At 41.9% G+C, this 21,455-nt stretch overlaps 1 protein-coding gene across 1 annotated transcript; it reads left to right on the top strand.

Moving 5' to 3' along the window:
- Positions 1 to 3,816: 3,816 nt before the first annotated feature.
- On the top strand, positions 3,817 to 20,452 carry LOC142159938 (uncharacterized). Its single transcript, XM_075214834.1, has 7 exons — positions 3,817 to 3,859; positions 12,601 to 12,699; positions 12,850 to 12,961; positions 14,879 to 14,976; positions 15,129 to 15,237; positions 16,150 to 18,269; positions 18,364 to 20,452. Exons 2-6 carry the CDS (start codon positions 12,601 to 12,603, stop codon positions 16,968 to 16,970), a joined length of 1,239 nt encoding a protein of 412 aa, XP_075070935.1. The 5' UTR covers positions 3,817 to 3,859; the 3' UTR covers positions 16,971 to 18,269; positions 18,364 to 20,452.
- Positions 20,453 to 21,455: the final 1,003 nt, after the last annotated feature.

Raw genomic sequence — 21,455 nt, 5'->3', positions numbered from 1 at the left:
GCAGCAGAAGCTTTTCATGATGGTAGCAGGATCATTGGTTACTGCGTTTGAAACTTCAGTTCTCAGAATAAAAGGTTATTTTTCTTCTTCTGTAAAGTGGTCCCAGGTATGTAATCCAATGGGTTTTGAGTAGACAGTAATATAGCAGTCCGTATTTAAAAGACTACCAAATGTGCACTTTTGATGAGCAGCTGCCATGATTGTCTATCTTTCTATCTCCCCCTCTCTCTTTCTCTGGAAAATTTCAGTTTTGGTTTCTCTAAAGGGAATCCCTTTTCCATCAGTTTCTGTTTGTTTCTGTCACAGTTTGCTAAACAGGATTCTTAGATCTGCCCAACTTTGCTCTACTCCCAGTAAGGCGCGGAGTCTAATGAACGGGAGGTTTTCAACAAGAGCCACCGCAAGGTGGTTTGGGCTTAGCTGCGCCCGTCCGCAGGTCGTGGCCCTTACCAGGAATGTCAGGCGAAACCCTATAGGGGAGAGAGTAGAATAGGATGCTGTACGGAGGCCGGAACACAAGGCCAGAAGGCAACAAAATAATGGATTTAAAAGGAGCGTTAGCTCTTTAGCCAGCGGCACAATGGAGACAGGTGGAGCGTAAGCTCTTTGGCCAGCGGCACAATGGAGACAGGTGCAGGGTGAACAGTTCAGCCAGCAGTATAGTCGAGACAGGTGCAACTTAAGTAGTTCAGTCAGCGGCACAGTGAAGACAAGTGCAGCGTGAACGGTTCAGCCAGCGGCACGGCAGAGACAGGTAGGTGCTGAGAATCCAAGGTAGAACACACAGGAGACAAGACGGTAAGTCTTAACCAGGCAAGTAACTTGATCAACAGGCACTGAGAAGAAGGGGGAAGTGCCTTTTGAAGTTTGGAGCCAGACTGAAGGCCAATAGGAAACTTGCAGAGAACATCAAGGATAAGTTCCGCGCATGCGCAGAGCCAAAATCAGAACGGCAACAGCTGCAGCATGAATCAGGGAGGAACAGGTGAGCGTGTCGGTCTTCGGTTATGGAAGCCGAATGACCGTTGTGTGACAGTTTAATTTCCTAAATGGGAGTTTTACCCCATTGCCTCAGTTTAGTTTACTTTTTTGGTATGGTTTTTAACAATGTGTAAATTATGTATGCAGTACACAAGTAATTGAACATCAACTTCATTTTTTTTTTTTCTCCACAATGAAAGAGTACCCTGCTGATTTTTTTTTTGTGGTAGTAATGTATACCTTTTTTAAAGACCCCCCCAAACAATGGGATCCCTAATGTCGATTTGAACATAGCGTTTTTAATTCTATTCGAAAAACATGCATTTTTGCCGTAACGCAAAACATGAGGCAGATAAAGTAATTTGGTTTGTATTTTTGGATTCAAGAGGTGGAGTTACCTTAGGGGTCCAAATTTTGTGGTGATTCCTTAATAAACACCCGCGATACTTCAAATAAACTGGATAAAGAAGCCGCGATTAGTAAATTATTTAATAAATTGAAAAATCAATATTTAATCAACTAATTGTCAGACAGTCGAGATATTTGGCAGAAATAGTTGTTTTGACATCTTCTCTTAACTAAAAAAATTTAGAAAAAATCTGAGATGGGTGGTGGACATTTCATTTTTTTCGGGTGATCTGATGTGGAATGACCCTCCAGTGTCTTGAACCATTCCTGTGTGCATTTTGAAGTTTATTTGGGGTCATTGTCCTGCTGGAAGACCCATGACCTTTGACGGTAACCCAGCCTTCTGGCATTGGTTTCAACAGTGCTCTCCAAAATAGCCTCGTAATCTACAGATTTCATGATGTCATGAACATGTTTACGGCACCCAGTGCCAGATGCAGCAAAGCAACCCCAAAACATCACTGAACCTCCTACATGTTTGACTATAGGAAAAGTGTTATTTGCTTTGAAAACTTCATTTTGCTTTCTGTAAACACATTAATGATGTTCTTTACCAAAAATCCGATTTCCACAAGAAATACATATTTGGATACCAAAACATTTTGTTAATTTCAACAATTTTCTGGAAGAAATGGTGAAAACTCTGTAAGGGTGTCAGTGTTTTTGGCCACAACTGTATGTAACACCTTAAACATTACAATATTTTCTAAATTAAATTCATTGCTGACCTTTCTTTTCTGAGTCCTATATTGTGTACTGTACCTTGCACAGTGGCTAATGGAATATGTGGTAGGAGAAGTTTCATTTTATTTTGTATCTATACTTAAATTTTTGATATCATGAGAAGTAGATGAAATGGCAGCACAGTGCGTATATGGACATGACGTGCAATGTTATGGTCTATACAAATAGGGTACTAAAATCTATAATTACCAAGTTAACCTCTTGTTTTAATTAATGTTATTTACACAAGAAGAAATAAGAAATTAAGGAAGCTGTTGGAGATAGCCTGTATGAATGGGGAATTGTTGTGTGTGTGGTGAGGTCCCATGTGTAATACGTGATCTGTTATTTTACTATTTATTTTAGTGCACAGCTAACAGTGACCTCTGTTGTGTCATTTCCTGGAAATCCATATAGTCATGTATACTGGATATCTATCCTGTGCTGTTACTGCTCAATCATCCATGTATATGGTCTCAATAACTTTAATAATCCAGTTTCTAACCTTAGTTCCCATACTACCATGATGAAATCATAGACTTTGCATCATTCAATAAATGTTTTCAGAGTGATCTCTCTGTTGTCATGATACTCGGGGGAGAGGATTATTATTATTATTAATTTTTATTTATAGGGCGCCACAAAGTATCTGTAGCGCCGTACAAGGACAAACAATGGCACAGTACAAGGTGAAACAGCACAGTACAAGTAACAGTAAGCACTATAACTCTGGGGGCTCAGGCACAGCATTATATCAGAGCCAGCTGCTACTGGTAGCCCAAGATTTGTCAGGGAGGCACATTTAGCTTCACTGGACCCCTGTTAATGACATGAGCCTAAGAGGGATAGCTAGCCCCTGTCACTGCTTGTAAAAAGAGGAATCCCATCATTTTTAAAATTTTTATTAAAGACTCTTAAATTCTATATAAGAAATATTAGAGTGCTATCTATCATTGACCTATATTAAACTGGGGAGAAATAAGATAAAAATATACTTTTATTCAATTTGTTGAGAGTGTTCTCCGATGAATTTTCAAACATATGATCTAAACATGGAAAACAAAATTACAAACAATAGTGCAACATTGTAAGGACAAATAAATGTTCAATTTTATAATTCCAAGTGATTTATTAGTGATCCAAGTTATTCATCCAGATAGTGAGTCCCCACTTGTGAATAAACTTACAAAACATAAACTTGTAGTAAGAACATTATAACATGTAGACTTGTGAGTCACCTTCCATAGTGAATCTCCCCTCCAGGTAATAACACTTATTAGGAATAGTCTTGGAATTTTCTTATATCATAAATCTTTATGGTTTCCCAAAGATGCATTCAAGGAATAAGCAACGACATAGATGGAGTTTACTCATGTAGATCATTCCCATAAAAGTTAAAAAATATATAAAAAAAATCTAGTGCAACAGGTTTTTTAAAATCAATATCACAGATTTTATTATATACTAATACTAGTCCACAGATGCAAATAAAACACTACAGTCCAAGGGAATGGAAAGAAATTGTCATGTCTGACTCTATGTATCTAAGTATCTAACCCTAAATCCCCCCTCCCTCTGTTCTCTGTACTCACTACATCCTCTGATGTGTTACACACCCGACTTCCGGTCTCTGCGTTCCACAACTGCTCACTTTCAAAGACCGGAAAGGACTTATTTTCGATAGCAACTTCCGGGTGACCGTAGAGTAGGAGGAAGCAGAGGAAGACATTGTTGTGTCTGGCAGCCGGTAATGATATTATTATTGTTATATATTATACGCGGGGAGCTGACTCTGGTGTCACTTTACTGCAGGGGGAGCAGATCCCGGTCTATGGTTATTATTATACAGGTGGGGCTGACTCTGATGTCCTGTTATTATACTACAGATGAGGCCGGATAAGGAGCCATGTTATTATAATATAAGTGGAGCAGACTCCGGTGTTCCCCTATTAGATGAGCAGACTCTGTTATCCTGGTATTGTAGCAGCTGCTGGAAACAAATAGTTACTGGGTCAGAGAAAGGAGTCACATATAATAGATATCAGAATTCCAATAACATATTTTTTTTTAGTGATGATACCTGGAACAAGCTGGGGATACATCTGTGTGAAGAGATCAGGCTGCCTATCAGGGTGTCTTGTTTTACTAAACTATATAGAATCTCTCTCAGAGATTGCCAGTGGCTGTGAGTCTCCAGATAAATGATTATCCTCATGTAAATGCCTCACCCTACCTACCTGTGTCTTTGGACATGCTAAGGGTACGCTGGAACCTATAATTCCATTTCAGCTTCTGAGACACAGTTTGTTCAAGACAAGATATGAAATAATTGTATTAATTATCCTTTTTCTCATTGTCTGTATGCTGTGCTTCCTGTTCTCCTTTCCCCATGTCCTTAATCCTTATGTTCTCCTGTGTACTCTCCACAACCTCCCCTTTGTACACTGTTCTCTTCTCCCCGTGTCTTTATCTACTCTCCTGTGTACTGTCACCTCCAACACCCATCTGTTCTCTTCTACAACTTGTGCTCTGTTAGAATATATTTTTTGTGTTAGTGCCTAGGACTAGAGTGAGTGCAGCTGTTCTACCTGTTGTATCTGGTAACAGAATTAGGGTAACACTGAGCATTGTAGCTTAGCCTCATGGTCCAAATCTAGAAATTTTAATTTTGGGCTCTAGGGGTCCTTTAAATCCTATCCCTTGTTTAACTCTGCTGTGCTGTTCTCCTGATACACTGGGTCCCTTGAAGCCGCTAATAACCCTACACCAGTCACTCATACATTGCTTCTGCAGCAGTGTTGTCACTGCCCCTCTCTAGTGAACTTCCCAGTTATGTGAGGAGGAAGTATGCAGTGGAGAGGCATTGGAACAGGACATAATATGTATAATAATTCATAACAGGCCACATATTTCTAAGAGTATCTGTGCAGTATTTGTATATAGTTCTTTTTGAGACAGATGGGGGCTTCTATTGTTCACTTTGTAAAATAACTGCTTGGACAAATTATAGTAAAGTAATATTCTATAAGAAATATAAATTATCCATAATTAAATCCATGATTGTTTTCAGGTTATAAAAGGACCACAAAAAGTATTTACCAGTTTCTCCTGTATATTTAAGTGTAAGATGTGTGGGTTTTTTACTATAGTTTAGATAATGGTATAGGGCCTGAGTCATTAAGAAAAGTAAGGCAGAAAAGTGAGTAAATAGTCTCTGGGACATACAATGTTCCAATGCAAGGGGTGCAAATTAGTATATTATTTTGCCAATAAGATAAATACTGGCTGTTTTTACATGTAGTACACAAATACCTGACAGCTTTATTTTTACACTGAAATTTAAAGTTGACCACATTTTAAATGTACCTCCCCTCCAATGCAACATGGTTTTGCCCAGGTGCAATGTTACTCCTTTTTTATGCCTTGCTCACCTTAATGACTCAGGCCCATACAGTCTATAATTGTATACTTGTGCTTTCAACTTCTTTTTGGCTTTATTTTTTTGTTGAAAACTAGTGCACTCCTACATGTCAAACCATGAGGGGGTTGCAGTACAATGTTTCACTGATAGTCCTCCCTGGAAACTTAATTCCACATGTGCGGCCTTGCACTTAATCTACAGGTAGCAGGAATCCGCCTATGCAGCACATTTAATAAGAAGAAGAATTGTTCCTCCTTGGAAACTTAATTATGTAAACCTGATCTAGCTGCTGTAACTAATCAGCGGCTAAGAGTAGATCCCAGTTCTGCCTGACATAAAAGTACGGTGGACGGAATTAACAGGTAAACTTATCCCATCCTTACCCTAAACCTAGCAGTCCACACCAGGGTAACCCACCGTTGTGTGAAACATCTTGAAACCTGACTATAACCTCAAACCATAAATACCCACAAATAGAGATGCTTTTAGCACCACAAAGAAGGAGAACTGTGTTTGGAAAATAATGGGCTGGAAGGGGAAGATATGTACGGCACAGAAGAAGATATTGCTGATAGCTGGGCAGGACAGCGGACGGGGAAATGTTTTTGTATAGGTGTAAATCCCTTGATAATAATGAACAAGTGTGACAGGATGGACCTCCTATGCCACCCTCTCTGTTGTTTGCTGGGGACCGGCTGGCCTTGCCTTGCCACTGTCCCTTTTCTGTATCCCAAATTGCGCCCCTCTACATGCAGTAGGTGGGGCTTCTGCTGCCACCGCTAGGCTCCTTTGTGGCACATAGAAATCCTTCCTTCCAATTTTCACTGCCAGTGTACTTCCTCACTGAGCATCTGGGCTGGTAGTCCTGACCTCTTCATTTAGATCAGTGTTGCTGTGAATAGTTTCCCCTTGCCTATCACAGTGGCCAGAGCTGCAAGGTAGCGGCAGAGCGTTGGTACTGGAATGCTGGGTCCCAACCTCAGAACAGTCAGATAACGAATTAGATTGGTCTAATTTGTTGGCCACATGAATTGCTGCAGGTAAGTAGGCGTCAAAGCAGGATGTTGAAGCAGTGATTAGCTCAAGTGTCCTAATAAGGACATTTACACTAGTTTGTGGTAATAGTGATCTTCAGAAGGGACAGATGGTATAATGATACATGGTCAAACAGAGCTCCTTTTCATACAGTTTTGGACACAGCCTGGCTGTCAGGATTCCCAATATGAAGACCACTGAAAGAGCATAAGTGGAACGAAGTGGTTTGTTAGTAACACGGGTACCCAGGTTAGGTTGCAATAAATGGTGTGGCAGCAAGTACAGCAGGGTATGGTAGTTTTGCAAAGATAAGCCGGGAAGCCGCAGATGCAGAGAATGGTCAATAATATAGTTCAAAGAGTCAGTGCAGAGAAGCCAGGTGATAAGGTCTGGTTCAGAAGCTGGAGAAGCAGGATAAACCAAAGTTGTCAGGATACCTGGATAACTCAAGAGGCACTGGACAAGTCACAGGTATCAGGAGACACGAGCCACCGGAGGAGTCACGGGTGTCAGGAATTGGGATACTCAGGAGACACGAGCCACCGGTGTAGTCATGGCGGGCCTTGTCTTACATATGAGGCACAGGTAGACAGACACCTAGGAGACTGGATCAGATGTGGTGGTGTAATTACTGCAGACACGGGAGCTGGATATCTGCTACAGACTGTAGAAGCTGGATTGCTAGGGGAGCAATACACTGCAGACACAGTAACACAGAAGAGTCTAACAAGCCAGGGATCAAAGCCAGACGGTCCACCACTATACCAGGGAGAAGCAGGTGCGAAGTCACAACAAAGCCGAGTCAGGAGTCACGGGGCGAGGTGCCAAAACGGAGGGACAAGCAGAGGTCAAAACCAGGGAATCATTCAAGGATAACACACAGGAGAACCAGCAGATGTAAAGGCAACAGATAAACTGGCAAAGACTGCTGGGACAGGCCGGTCTTTTAGAGGTCAGGGAAAGTTGCTAAGCATCCTGGAATAACTAGCTTGGCTCTGGCAGGTGGAAAGTCCAAGTGGAACAGTGGTACTGCAGGATGGATACATAAAAAGGCAAAGTCCCTCATGGTTCTTGGCAGACTGATGCTGGAGGAGGCAAGCAGCATCCTCAAGGGAGATGATGCAGAGCAGCCGGAGGCAGATCGTGACACTGGCAGGAGGTTGTTAAGCCCCCTTTTCAGACCAGGCTCCAAAAATCTGAAATATTTAATTCAAAGATTAACATCAGGATGTAATATATTCTCCAGACTTGGGATCAGTGCAAATTTAAGCTTTAACAAAATTCGACCAATCAGCAAGTCTAATTACCCCCTCCTTTGCTTTCAGGCTAAACAGACGTGTTGGTCACTGTGATGAAAAAGTCTAATTAACATGAGATTACCTGTCTTCAGACAGTTGTAGAAAAATATTTCCTACACACATGCCTATTGCATCAGAAATCAGTACATTTCTAATACAAAAATATAACACAGTATCAAAATCAGTACATTTGCAATTATATAAATTGGTGCAGTGCGCTAATAATTTTTAATATATTTATACAATAAGTTATTTATAAGTGATCCAGCCACAACTTGGTATAGCACCTCTTACACCAGGGAGACACTGACAGGCTGATGATCTGCTTTGTGCGGCATAGCTGCAGCTGGTCTATATAGACCTCCCCTGCTACTCCTGTCTAGTCCAAGAGTAGGAAATGAGGGGGAGGGAAAGGGAAACGGATGAGGAAAACAATCACTGGTGCTGCTGATGCACTTGTTCTTGTGTGAGACCAGCCATCTAGAGAAATATTACACCAGTGTTACCTTCTGTAACACCATCACTTGCACAATATGGACTACTACATGGGCATTTTAATTTCTTTTTAGCAGAGCCAGCTGAAAGTCGGCCCAGGACGACAGTCTGATGATGAATGAGCCAGAGGAAAAGGAGACAAAATAGGGCCTGCAGATTGCAAAGGAAAAAGAGCAGAGTTCACACAGAGAATTGGAAATTTAAAGGGTTTTGGGAACAAATAAGCAGTAAGTAAATGCAGGAGATAAACTAGGGTTGCTGAGTAGGAGGGGAATTGTTGAGTCCATTGAGGGTGGGCGAGTAATTTTTATTGACATGCAGTGCTGTGGTGGGAAAAGGTAGAATGGAAGGGTGGTAATAACTGGACTGTAGAGGAATGTGAGATGGTTTGAGGACATTGTAAAAAATGAATAGAGGAACAGGCAGTGTATAGTATGTGTGGAGGAGTCTTGTTGAGCAGAGTGAAGAACATGCTGAGTAAGCTTTTATTGGCAGTCATTGGTGGGAAGGACCCGTTTTGTACAGAAAGCTGTTAATAAATGAGCTCAAGAGGAGACATTGAGTGGAGGGTAGGGGATTAAGCACTACAATAATAATAATTAACCACTGTTGGGGTGTAGGAATATGTTGAATGTAGGGGGAGCTGCTAGGAGTCAGATGGAATTCGGAGGGGGATGAGATGTGATTACTGATGGAGACTCGGGAAGATCTGAGTTAGTGGTGCATGTTTAAAGCCATGTGTTTGTGTGCTATGATTTGTCATAGGTGTACATATGTTTGTGACTAGGATAGGGGTGTGAGGTGATCTTACATTCCAACAGTTTCTCATGTCTTGTCGGGACATAGTGCGCATGCTAACGACAATGGCGCTTGACCATGCAATCCTGTTGGCGTGTCACATTCCTTGGGGGCTTGTTTCGTGCCTTTGGTGGTAGACCGCCCCAAATCTTCCTGCCTCCTTCTAAAATAACCCCCCCAAAATACCACATGCACCAGTTTTAAGGTAGCAGTAAATATGACATATTTCCCCACTGTCCTCAGCATTCGGGACAACAGGAGAGTCCCTCCAAATTACGACTCTTCTGCCAGATACTGGACAGAGAAGTAAGGTTTGTTTCCATCAGCTGTGTCCGAGAGAATATATCTTGTGGACTATCACTTCGTATTATTATGATTGTGCAATGCACACTCTGTGTGTATAGATTTGGTGAATTCTTGGACTGTTGATAATGTGACAAGCTCCAACTCTCCCTCAGCCATCACATTGTCTGCTTCAACGAGATCATTGGTTGGTGTATGTATAGGGGACCTTGCTCTGGCACTGCCTTGGGAGAGCCCTTCAATTATAGTTAACCCAATTGTATAACCCTAGAATTAGCAGTTTATCTTATTAATGTTTTTTCCCCTTTGCATTCCATTAGTATCAGGGATATTTTATACGGTACCTATGTCTGGAACTGAATATAATATCTTCAAGTGAGGACCCTCTCTTCTTTTTTTAACAAGAATTACTACATTATTTGATGCTCACCTGTGGTCCCAGCTAATATTTTATCTACTAATTTACAGCAACCTCAGTCCCTCTTACCTATTGTATCATATAGTACTGCGCTATTCAGTCATCACGTAAAAACAAAGTTCAAGCTGTGGGAGGTGGATAAGGGTAAGGGAGTTGGGATCAGAAGTCCAAAGCTTTATTGTAAGATAGACACGTAAGGAGGAAGAGGGAGAAGAAGAGATATGTTAATGCTTTTCTTCCTCAGGATATTCTAGTATGAAATAATCTCTAAGCAGTTTTTCAACCAGTCAGTAACAGTCCTGGGCTGACATCTTCTCCTTTATCAGTACAAGGAGACACTGGTAAGTCAAAAACTGTCCTTTATACAGTTCAAAAGGCACCAGACCCCAAATTGGTGTTTGTGGCAGGAAATAGTACATAAAGTACCAAGTGGTAGAAAAAGCTGTTCAGGCTCCTTCCCACTTGCCCTCTGTTTTTATGGTAGAAGTTTTAGAGCTGGGGCTGCTCTCACTTTTATTAATTTCACTATTAGGGGGAAATTAAATAAGCCACAAGGTGTCGCCGGACATCGCCTCAATATCTGGCTGCGCACATTACCGGCTAATACGGTACAGAATATCCTCATATTCCCTCGCATTTCTATGGGGCATGAGGGACTGTTCTGGAGACACCTCACAGCCAATTGAATTCCTCCTAAGTTTGTCACTGCCAGTTTTTTTTGTCTGTCAAATTGACACTCCTTATCCCTTAGATCAGGCCTATCCAACCTGCGGCCCTCCAGATGTTGTGGAACTACAAGTCCCAGCATGCCCTTCCAGATATCAACAGGTTGTCTACTGGCAAAGCATGCTGGGACTTGTAGTTTCACAACACCTGGAGGGCCGCAGGTTGGACAGGCCTGCCTTAGATCTAGGAGAGGTGGTTTGGCCCTGAGGCTCCCACCTCCTCATACATCTGAACATGTGGGGAACGGAAAATTCTGGTCCCTTGGTGAAGCTTCAATGGATCCCAGGATAAAGAGATTGACCCCCAGGCTTGCGGTAAAGAGGCTCTGAAGATGTTGAGTCGGAGATGAAGAGGTTCTTCCTTTGAGGAGGGCGAGATTTGAGCGAGCCCTGTGAACTTTTTGGGGTTTATATTTTTAAAAACGTCTTTTTAGGGGCAAGTGGTGAAGATAAGCACAGTTCTACATTAAAAACACAACAACAGAGACCTGGCAAGAGAAGTGAGGGATTCTGGAAATATTGTAGTGACCTCAATCTTTAACTCTTACTAAATCATGGACTTATCACGATCTGTCTCTGTCTACAGTCTCCTCTTTGGATGCTGCTTTGACTTTACCAGATCCTTCCTTCAAGGGGTTAAGCCCTCATCATTTGTCCTGGACACCTGTGCCTGTTCTTTATAGTCTGCCTTTTCCAGCAGACTGGTGCCAGTTCATCAATTGTTTGCTGATCCTGGTCTCATCCTGGTCTCACTCTCTGTACTCTTGTGATCTGTACTGACTGATCTCCTTGTATCAGACTTCTGCTTGGCTTATCGTTTTATACATTTTCCTGTGATCCTGACTTCAGCTTCGTTGACTTTGTTTCTGTTTGCTCCTTTGCACCATTGTGGATCTACCGGTTTCTGACACTAGCTTGCTGGCCATCCTCCTGGGTACTCCTTCCATGGAGTCACGTGGATAATCACCTGTGGATTATCCAGCATCTGTCATAGCTGCTACTTGTACAGCATTCAGTTCCTGCTGTTTATCCAGTGCAGTATCTGATTCCTACTATTGTAACTACTACTCTCAATATCCACTGCCATTGTATTATCAATTTCATTGAACTCTGTATATGTTACCTATAGTGCTAGCTGTATTTACCATAGCTTGCATCTAGTTATTTATCTGTGTGATCCTTGTTTTTAGATAAAGAACTCGTTTTCATTGTCAACTACTCTCCGTGGTTTGCGTACTGGGAACCCAGACTGGACCTAACCGGAGAGGTGAGGGAATCTGGTAATGTTGTAGCAACACCACTTCTATCTGTGTTACTAAAACAGGGACTGGCTGGAGTGTGCCCTCTTCCAATTAGATTGTAAGCTCTCTCTACTTATCAGTACCTTCCTTATCCTTTGTTTTCATGTCTACTTCTATTTTGTGAACCTTGTTTCAATCAATACACTGGGTTACACAGCAATGAAGAATATATATATATATATATATATATATATATATATATATATATATATATATATATATATATATATATAGTGAGCTTGAGACAACTAGAGGACTTCCCTGTGTGTTAGAAGGATTTAGCAGAGCCCCATCATGGTGCCTCCACCTCACTCACTGATACATATGAGAGACAATGACCAGAGGATTCTAGAACTCGCCAACAAGATCATTCAGCTGCTGACTGGAGAGGTGACTGCTGGGAATGGGACATTATACAGTAACACCAGGGGATGTGTCTGGGTGATGACTTTATCATTGTGAGTGTCAGGTTCCTATAAGGTGTGAGTATGTCACTGTCTATTTCTCCATGGAAGAGTGGGAGTATATAGAAGGTTACATGACTAAGGACATGATGATGGAGAACCACCAGACTGGCATCACTAGAGACTTTGGTTTATTGTAAAGGAGAGAGCTATATTGAGGGTCACCTAGATACACACATCATCTGATAATCACATATAAACAATGTATTCAGTCACTGTGTCTCCTACAGATGGATCCAGCTACACAAACACCCCCAGAGAGATGTCCCCGTCCTCTTTATTCACAGGAGTGTACAGAGGAAAATCATAGGATCCCACAGGCATATCAGGTAGATGGAATTTATGATCTCACAAAATTTCAATATGCCAAAGCATCGTATGATCTGTAGAGACACCGTGTGTGTCTTATACTCTGATTGATTCTCCTGAATTATTAAACGCAGACATTGTGTTATTTTATTATTTTGTTGGTTAATTAGTGTGAAGATCTGACATGGATTAAGGTAGAAAAAATAGTGGGAGAAGAAGAGATGTATGTGAGGGGTAATCAGCGGTGTAAGGAGGAGGAAATCCCTACAGATATCGGCACAGGTGAGTAATAAACATGTATTATACAAAACAGTCACATATTCTTCATGTTTTGTCCCTACAACTATCTTATTCTACACCGTCCTCCCCACACTCTCATACATCAGTACAAGGGATGTTGCCATAGTGATTCAATCACTGATCAATGGAATGAGCTAACATGTGACATTACTTGTGATCCTCTCTGTGCACTATCACGTTTGACATTATCCCTGATGCTCACTATAAAGTAGTAGTAATAATTGTATATGCTGTACTCTGTAATGACTAGATTCTATTCATTTTATCTGAGGCAAGCTGTATGCTAGCACTACAACTATCTATGTAATTACATGTAAAATTATGCACCTTATGAGAAGGATATTTGGATAAAAGGTGCTAACACTCACAAAGTAGAAATTTCTGCACTTTGAAGGGATCACCATGAGCTGGTGAACGTGATTCGTGGGGTTAAGGGAACAGATGGGACTTTTGCAGATGATATCTCCTCTTATCATAAAGCAGTAGAGGTACAGATAACTTACATCCACACTACTCACCCACATTTTGACAACTTAGAAACAGGCACTGACAGAACAATATTAGTGTGTGAGGGCTTCCTAAATCTGTGGATTTGGAAGACTTGTACTCTTCTTATTCAGCATCTTTAACTCCCTATAAAACCAGATGCTCATTACATAGACTGTTATTGACTTATCCCACAGATTGCTTCAGGTTATGAGATATAATAACCAAATTATGTTATATGGCCTGGTGAGATGGAGGAGTGCACTCTGCTTTTACAGTGCTATAAGCTTCAGCTGTTTCCACCAGATTATGATGCAATGAAGAGCTCTTCTACAATGAAGCAGGGTGTCTGTAATATTTTATATTCTGTGTTGGTACAAACCTGCACCATGATATAAGAACCTAGTGGGTAAAGTATTGACTTAAAGGACTGTTGTGTAAATTGCATTACACAGGCGTCCAATCTCCTATTGGAATAGCTTATTGCAGGAGACAACCCAAACATCACAGGGATCACATTAGGCCCTGTTCACCATAAAGTTGTAGTTTTTGTAGACCTTCTTTTCTCTATTACTTTCCCAGACATCTCTATCCCCAGCCTCATAGAAGAACTGTATGCTTTTCAAAAGCGCACTTACATTCAAATCCAAAGCCCAAGATTTTAACAGTATCATTCAGCTTCTCAGGTATCCTCTGTGTCCTCCTCTTTTTACTTCATATGGTCCAGGCAGTCAGTGAAATACTTGGACATACCGATGTCATGTGACCTCTCCCAACTTTATACTCTAAATTTCCTACTCATACTGAGGCCGATCTTCTCAAACCGCATCTTCACAGAATCACCTGTGATTAAAGTGAGAGCTCTTCCATGGATCCTCTTCAGTCAGGCTTTCACTCTCAACACTCCACTACTGTTACTGTAGTGTGCCACGGTTCCTATAGCAACGCAGTGGCTTAGTGGTTAGCACCTCTGCCTCACAGCACTGGGGTCATAAGTTTGATTCCCGACCATGGCCTTATCTGTGAGGAGTTTGTATGTTCTCCCTGTGTTTGCGTGGGTTTCCTCCCGGTGCTCCGGTTTCCTCCCACACTCTAAAAACATACTGGTAGGTTAATTGGCTGCTATCAAAATTGACACTAGTCTCTCCCTGTCTGTCTGTGTGTGAGTGTGTGTCTATATTAGGGAATTTAGACTGTAAGCTCCAGTGGGGCAGGGACTGATGTGAATGGGTTCTCTGTACAGCGCTGCGGAATTAGTGGCGCTATATAAATAAATGATGATGATGATGATTTTCCAGATGGATTTTAATATCTTGTTTTCCAGCATAGAGAGTAATTCCTGCTTTCCATGTCAAGCTATGGGGTGGTTAGGTTATATAACCCATGTACTCAGTCACTGTGTCTCTCCTACAGATGGATCCAGTAACCTAAATACCCCAGAGAGATGTCCCCGTCCTCTTTATTCACTGGATTGTTCAATGGAAAATCCCAGGATCCCACAGGAGTATCAGGTAGATGGAATTTAGGGTCTCCCCATATACCAAATTGACTTTTCACTACATGATCTGTAGAGAAGCGATGTGTGTTATATGGATATTCTACTGTTTAGTGTTAACTAATGAAATTATTAATGTGTTATTTTATCATTGTATGGGTTAATTAGGGTGAAGATCTGACTAATATTAAGGTAGAAAACATAAAGGGAGAAGAAGAGATGTATGTGAGGGGTGATCAGTGTAAGGAGGAAGAAATCCCTACAGATATCAGCACTGGTGAGTAATACACACTTATTACAGAAAGTGTCATATAGTGTCCTTGTTCAGTCACTACAACAATCTCTTATTCTACATCTCCAGTACAAACCAATGAGCAAAAAATGTGTGTCTGGTGGTGGAGTCAGTTGACATCAGCCCCTGTTAGACTGCTGTTCTCCTCACATTATTTCATTGTGTGCTACCGGCCAAGAGATGTGACCAGTCTCCTTCCAACACTCTCTGTTGTGCTCATATATCAGTACAATGGATGTCATCAAAGTGATTCAATCACTGATCATTGGGATGAGACCCTGTGTAACATTACCCATGATTCTCCATATGAACTATCATGTGACATTACCTATAATGCTCCATGTACATTATCACATGTGATATTACCTATTATCTTCCTTGTGTAATAATATCTGAATGTTAGTTTCTCAATATGTATATACTAACACTGCTATACTAAAGCAAAGCAGAAGGGTTTTCCCCCCACCCTAAGATCACACTCATCCCATCACAACACTCACTTCACACATACTTTACTTCTCACACACACAAATACAATATCCCTAGTCAAATCTCCGTGCTTATATACTCTGTACTCCTGCTCTTTATCTTCTGATCTGTCTCTGTATCCTGCTCTGGCATTATGCATTTAAGCTGCAGTTGTCCAGTATGACTGTTCAATCTGTATTCACTGTGTCTGTTTCTATGCAAAGTGTTTGGTAACATGTTTGTGGTATTTTACGCTAATGTTCTATCTGTTTAACAAAAGAGACATATTTACTGTTTGCACACTTATAATTGTAATAAAGTGTTCCTAGTTTGCAAATTAACATTGAAACTGAATAAATGGAACTCTGTAATAGTAGGATATGTAAAAAAATCAAGTTTTCCTATCCTATTCAATTATTTTATTTCCAGCAGATGGATGCAAAAGCAGGAATTCCTCGGATGGATGTCTCATATTGTCTCCACATTTTAAAACAGAAGATAATAAGAGCACACAAAATTTTACAGGCAAAAACCACATTCATCTAAATATACAGCCAGTAGTGGACAGTGCAAATATATTATCTGATACCTCTAATCATGAGCAATGTTCTCCTGACAACTCAGATATTACTAGGCATGGTACTGCTCACACAGCTGATCAAATCTTTCCTTGTGCTGAATATGGTAAATGTTTTATTCTTCTGTCTAGACATCAGATAGCTCACACAGTTGAGAAGCGTTTTTCATGTTCTGAGTGTGGTAAATGTTTTAAAAATAATTCAAGTCTTGTTATACATCACAGAACACACACAGGCGAGAAACCATTCCAATGTTCTGAGTGTGGGAGATGTTTTGCACATAAATCAGCTCTTGTTTCACATCAGAGACATCACACAGGTGACAAGCCATATCCATGTTCTGAGTGTGGAAAATGTTTTGCACAGAAATCGGTGCTTGATAGACACCAGAGAACTCACACAGGGGAGAAACCATTTCCATGTTCTGAATGTGGGAAATGTTTTACACATAAATCATTTCTTATTGAACATACGAGAATTCACACAGGTGAGAAGCCATTTCCATGTTCTGAGTGTGGAAAATGTTTTAGACAGAAATCATCGCTTGGTACACATCAGAGAACTCACACAAGGGAGAAACAATTTCAATGTCCTGATTGTGAGAAATGTTTTACACACATATCATTTCTTATTGAACATTTGAGAATTCACACAAGTAAGAAACCATTTTGATGTTCTGAGTGTGAGAAATGTTTTTACACAATCAACTGTTATTAAACATCAGAAAATTTACAAAAGAGAAGACATTTCCGTTAGCTGATGGGCATTGGACGGTTGCAGCAATCTAAATATTGTAAACGCTATTGATATTAATATACAGTAAATTATGAAAACAGGCATAAATACAGTTTTATCTAGCACAACCAGTTGGGGGCACTGCAGACCATAGGGTATAGAGGGTGCTGTGGAGTCAAGGCACTTCAAAGACTTGTCTAGCCTGCTCCCACCACTCTATGTTCCCCCTCCACCAGAAATGCTCAGCTTGTTTATTAGTCCCCAATGGAGTAGGGCACCGTTTGAATAGCTAGTTAGATTTTAGAAATTTTCTTTTCATTATTATTCAGCTCTAGTCTGCATAGTTAGTGCTTGACTGAGGCGTTCATCAGTGAATGCCGCAGAGGGAGAGCGCCTGGCGGTGGTTTACTGCCACCCCCTCCTTATCAATATGCAGACCCCCAGAAAAAGGGGTCACTCACCACCGGAGTGGTTCAGGGACCCAGGCCACTGACCAGGGCAATGTGTGTACCGCCTTTGGGCCACAGCTGCAGTTTGCCTGGTCTCCCATACAGAAGGGAGACAGGGACTGCTGCGGTTCTTGCCCCCACATACTTTTATTAACATGTATCGTCTGAGGACAGACAGTGATGGAAAGTAAGGTACAGGGGGCACTTTTCTGGTGAGTAGCTTTCACTGGAGCGCAGTCCTCACCAATTTTACACTGTTAATATGGGCGGCCATATTCCACAGAGGCGGACATGAAAAAGGAGAGGTATGGTTCCTCCCACTGTATTTCCCGGGCTCTGCAGCTATTGGTGCTATCTTACCTCACTCTGTCACAGTGTTCTTTAGGAGGGAGAACAGTTGGATAACTGTTAACTGATATTAACTGGTATTCTGACTGTGCGATTGTACTGTTTGTGTTACTGTACACACATTTCTATGCCATTCTCCCTCTGTCCTGCCATTCTGATGTATAATGTACATAGAGTGGGTAAAGACTTCACTTAAGTTGCAGTCTGAGGAGGTTATGGTTACTGTTAGATCTCTATTTACACATAGACTGCTCTACTGTGTATCGTTTATATTTGTGTTCCTTACTCTATTTTTTATGTCAGAAAGAGGTTCTGGATCAAAGTCCAAAGCTGTATCTGTGATGTATTCCATCTATTCCAGGTTTGACGAAGATGGCTGATGGACAGTCGGACCCAGTGGGCCTATGCAAAGCTTGTGATGCTGAGGGCCTAGGTCAGCGTTCTTCTGATGAAGTCATCATCATCATCATCATCATTTATTTATATAGCGCCACTAATTCCGCAGCGCTGTACAGAGAACTCATTCACATCAGTCCCTGCCCCTGAAGTGACAGACCTGATGGAACCAGCATGGGACAAGTAACTGGCGCGGTCCATAGTTGAGCTTGAGAGATTACCCATGTTTGGGGCTGGTAAGTTGTGACACTTTTACATCCTCTTAGGTACACATTCCTCAGATGCCCTTCCCTCGGGTCAGGCATCTCAGTCTGTGGCTGGGCTATCTGGAATTTCCGCTAAAACATAGATATGTCCAAAGTCTGACCAGAGTGTCAGCTTCTCTGGTAAAGTTATTTTCCTTTCTACATGTGGCCAGATAGCGTAAATGCTTGGCACTCCTTCTTACCCAGGACTTGGGTGATTCGGACACGGATCTCTCCTTGCATGAAGAGGAAATCTATGATGAATCAGTTTGAGGATCTTTCAGATTGGGAGGAGGATCCCTCCACGAAACGGGATTGAAGACCTCATTTTAGCGGTGAGACAGGTGCTTCATATATCTGACGATGACTTGACACCGGTACAAACTTCTATGTTTCAAAGAACAAAGAAAAACTATGGATACGTGCGGAGATACGTGTGGTCTCGGACCTGGTGGTTAACGGAACTTGGGCCTCTCTGTCAGATCTTCATCACAAGTTTGAGCCTTTCCACCCGCTTTTCTTTGAGTACTTCCAGGTCCGATACTTCTCTATGTCCGTGCCCGCCTCTGACACTCTTCGGCCCCTCACTCTCTTTGAGCATATGTGTTTGCATTCCCCACTCCCAAAGGGATGGTGTCGAGGATTTATAATTGGCTAACAGAGATATCCTTTAACGCTCCAAGGCGCCACAAATGGGAATGGGAGAGAGATCTGTGACCCTCTCCGGATGAGTCTTGTTGGGAGGAGGTCAGAGAGGGGATTGCCAAAAGGTCAATATCCACACTTATTAAAGAAACTGTCTACAAATTGTACTGTAGATGGTACTATACCCCTGACAGGTTGTCTGGAATGTTTCCCACTGCTACCCCGAGTTGTTGGCGGGAATGTGGCCAGAGAGGCACGATGCTACATATATGGTGAACCTGTCCCCGTATAATCCCTTTTTGAAACATGGTCTTTGCACTTATTAACTCTGTATCTGAACAACAGATCACTAAGGATCCCTGGTTGTTCCTTCTCTCTCACCCTATCCCTGATGAGAGCGCCCCTTCCAACAAATACTGGCTGCTGCCAAATCCCTAATAGCTAAACATTGTAAAGACACTAATCCTCCCTCTATGCAGGCCTTACAGAATTTAAGCTGGCATATCACATGCATGGAGAATATTACATGCTACCTTCACGATAAATCTTACACTATTGACAAGGTTTGGGCCCCGTGGTATCTACATGAAAGTCGTAGCTGTTTACCCCCTCTGGCTCTCCCGTCCTCTTATGGTACATAGACTCTGGGCCGTCTCTGGATCCTCCAGGATGGGTGTCGTGAGTAAGAGACCCGTATATGTTGCTGTTTGTCCTTTTTTTCTTTTTTAATCTCGTAGGTCACTAATCTCTGGGTAGAGTGCTTTTAATTTTCTGTTTGATTGTTCCATGCTATTTCCTTTTGTAACAAATAGAGTTTAAAAAAAAAAGAACGAAGAGGACTGTCTATTTTCCCCCATCTGCCCAACTTTTAGAAATTTGGGTTAAGGCCAGACAAAAACTGGATACAAAATTCCAGATACCTAGAAGACATCGGCCCCATTACCCCTTCTCGAAGACGGAAATGGGGTCATGGGAGATGCACCCTAGTGTGGATGCTCCCGTAGCTCATTTGGCTGAATCCACTATTATTCTTTTACCTTGCTCTGCTAGCCTAAAGGATGTTTCTGACAGAAAATGCGAAGGCATACTATATACATATATTTGGTTGTAAAAGCGGTAGAGGCATGGGCCACGGCTTTAAGAGAGGGTATTCAGTCTGGAACCGCTAGAGACAAACTGGTTCCCTTGGCAGATCATATTAAGGAGGCTGCAGCGTTCCTAGGGCACGCAGTCTTAGATGCTAGACAGGGCCTTTCTCGAACTTCCTCCTTAGCCATAGCAGGTAGACAGACTCTCTGGCTCAAATCTTGGGTGGTGGATGCTAAATTCAAGCGAGCTTTGAAGGTTCAGTCTTGTTTGGTCAAACTCTGGACAAGTTTATTGCCCAAGCAACAGGAAGGAAAAGTTCCTTTCTCCCGGTGGCCTCACAAAAATCAATAGGTAAACGACCCTTTCATTCCTAATGCCATGTAGAAAACTCTAGAAGTGCTTCCGCCAGGTGGCATTCCTCAGCTCCCAGACGGGCTGGACAGAGAGACAGGCAGGCCTGTATGGGCCGCCGCTCGACCCCAAAACAACCAGGCAAGCTGTCTGCATGACTCACTACCTGGTCAAATGGTGAATGCAGTAGTGGGAGCCCGCTTGTTAGAGTTTCACAACAGGTGGGTCTGTTCCACTACAGATGCATGTGTAAGAGCATTAGTTTTCTGTCCCACATCAGGAGAGGGGATTGGACTATTACTCCCATCTTTTTCTTTTACAAAAACCAGATCAGTCCTTACGGCTCATTCTAAATTTAAGGGATCTCAACACTCATTTGCGGGTGCAGAGATTTCAAATGGAGTCTATTCGTTCAGTCATAAATTCCATGGCATAGAACGAATTCCTGGCATCCTTGGACATCAAGGATGCCTATCTACATGTGCCAATCTGGCAAGGCCACCACAACCTGCTTCGGTTCGCTGTGGACAGGGAACACTTCCAGTTATGGGCTTTCCCGTTCGGCTGGCAACCCCTCCCAGGTCTGTGATAGCTGCTCAATTGCGGTTAAAGGGAGTAGTGATCATTGCATACCTGGACAATCTCTTACTTAAAGCAGATTCAGTGGGTCGGCTGAGCATTCATCTGCAGTTGACCAGACAATTTCTTCAGGAACACGCTTGGATTATCAACATAAAGAAGTCAAACGTTATCCCTACACAGCGGATGGTATTTCTGGGGCTTCTGTTCCACAGCAAAGCCTAGAGAGTGTCCTTACTTCCAGAAAAAGTCAGGACAATTCAAAACCAGGTGAAACTGTTCACGGACCCATTTATCAGTTCTGCAATACATGAAACTGA

This window comes from Mixophyes fleayi, chromosome 6 (assembly GCF_038048845.1).
Source record: "Mixophyes fleayi isolate aMixFle1 chromosome 6, aMixFle1.hap1, whole genome shotgun sequence".
NCBI lineage: Eukaryota > Metazoa > Chordata > Amphibia > Anura > Limnodynastidae > Mixophyes > Mixophyes fleayi.
This window is presented reverse-complemented; position numbering and strand designations above follow the sequence as displayed.

What these genes read in the sequence shown, in the direction of transcription:
- LOC142159938 (XM_075214834.1), top strand. Translation starts at nt 12,601, where the DNA reads ATGGATCCAGCTACACAAACACCCCCAGAGAGATGTCCCCGTCCTCTT. An exon ending in GGATCCCACAGGCATATCAG is followed by an intron (nt 12,700 to 12,849) that starts GTAGATGGAATT and finishes TTGGTTAATTAG; the next exon opens with TGTGAAGATCTGACATGGAT. An exon ending in CCCTACAGATATCAGCACTG is followed by an intron (nt 15,238 to 16,149) that starts GTGAGTAATACA and finishes TTTTATTTCCAG; the next exon opens with CAGATGGATGCAAAAGCAGG.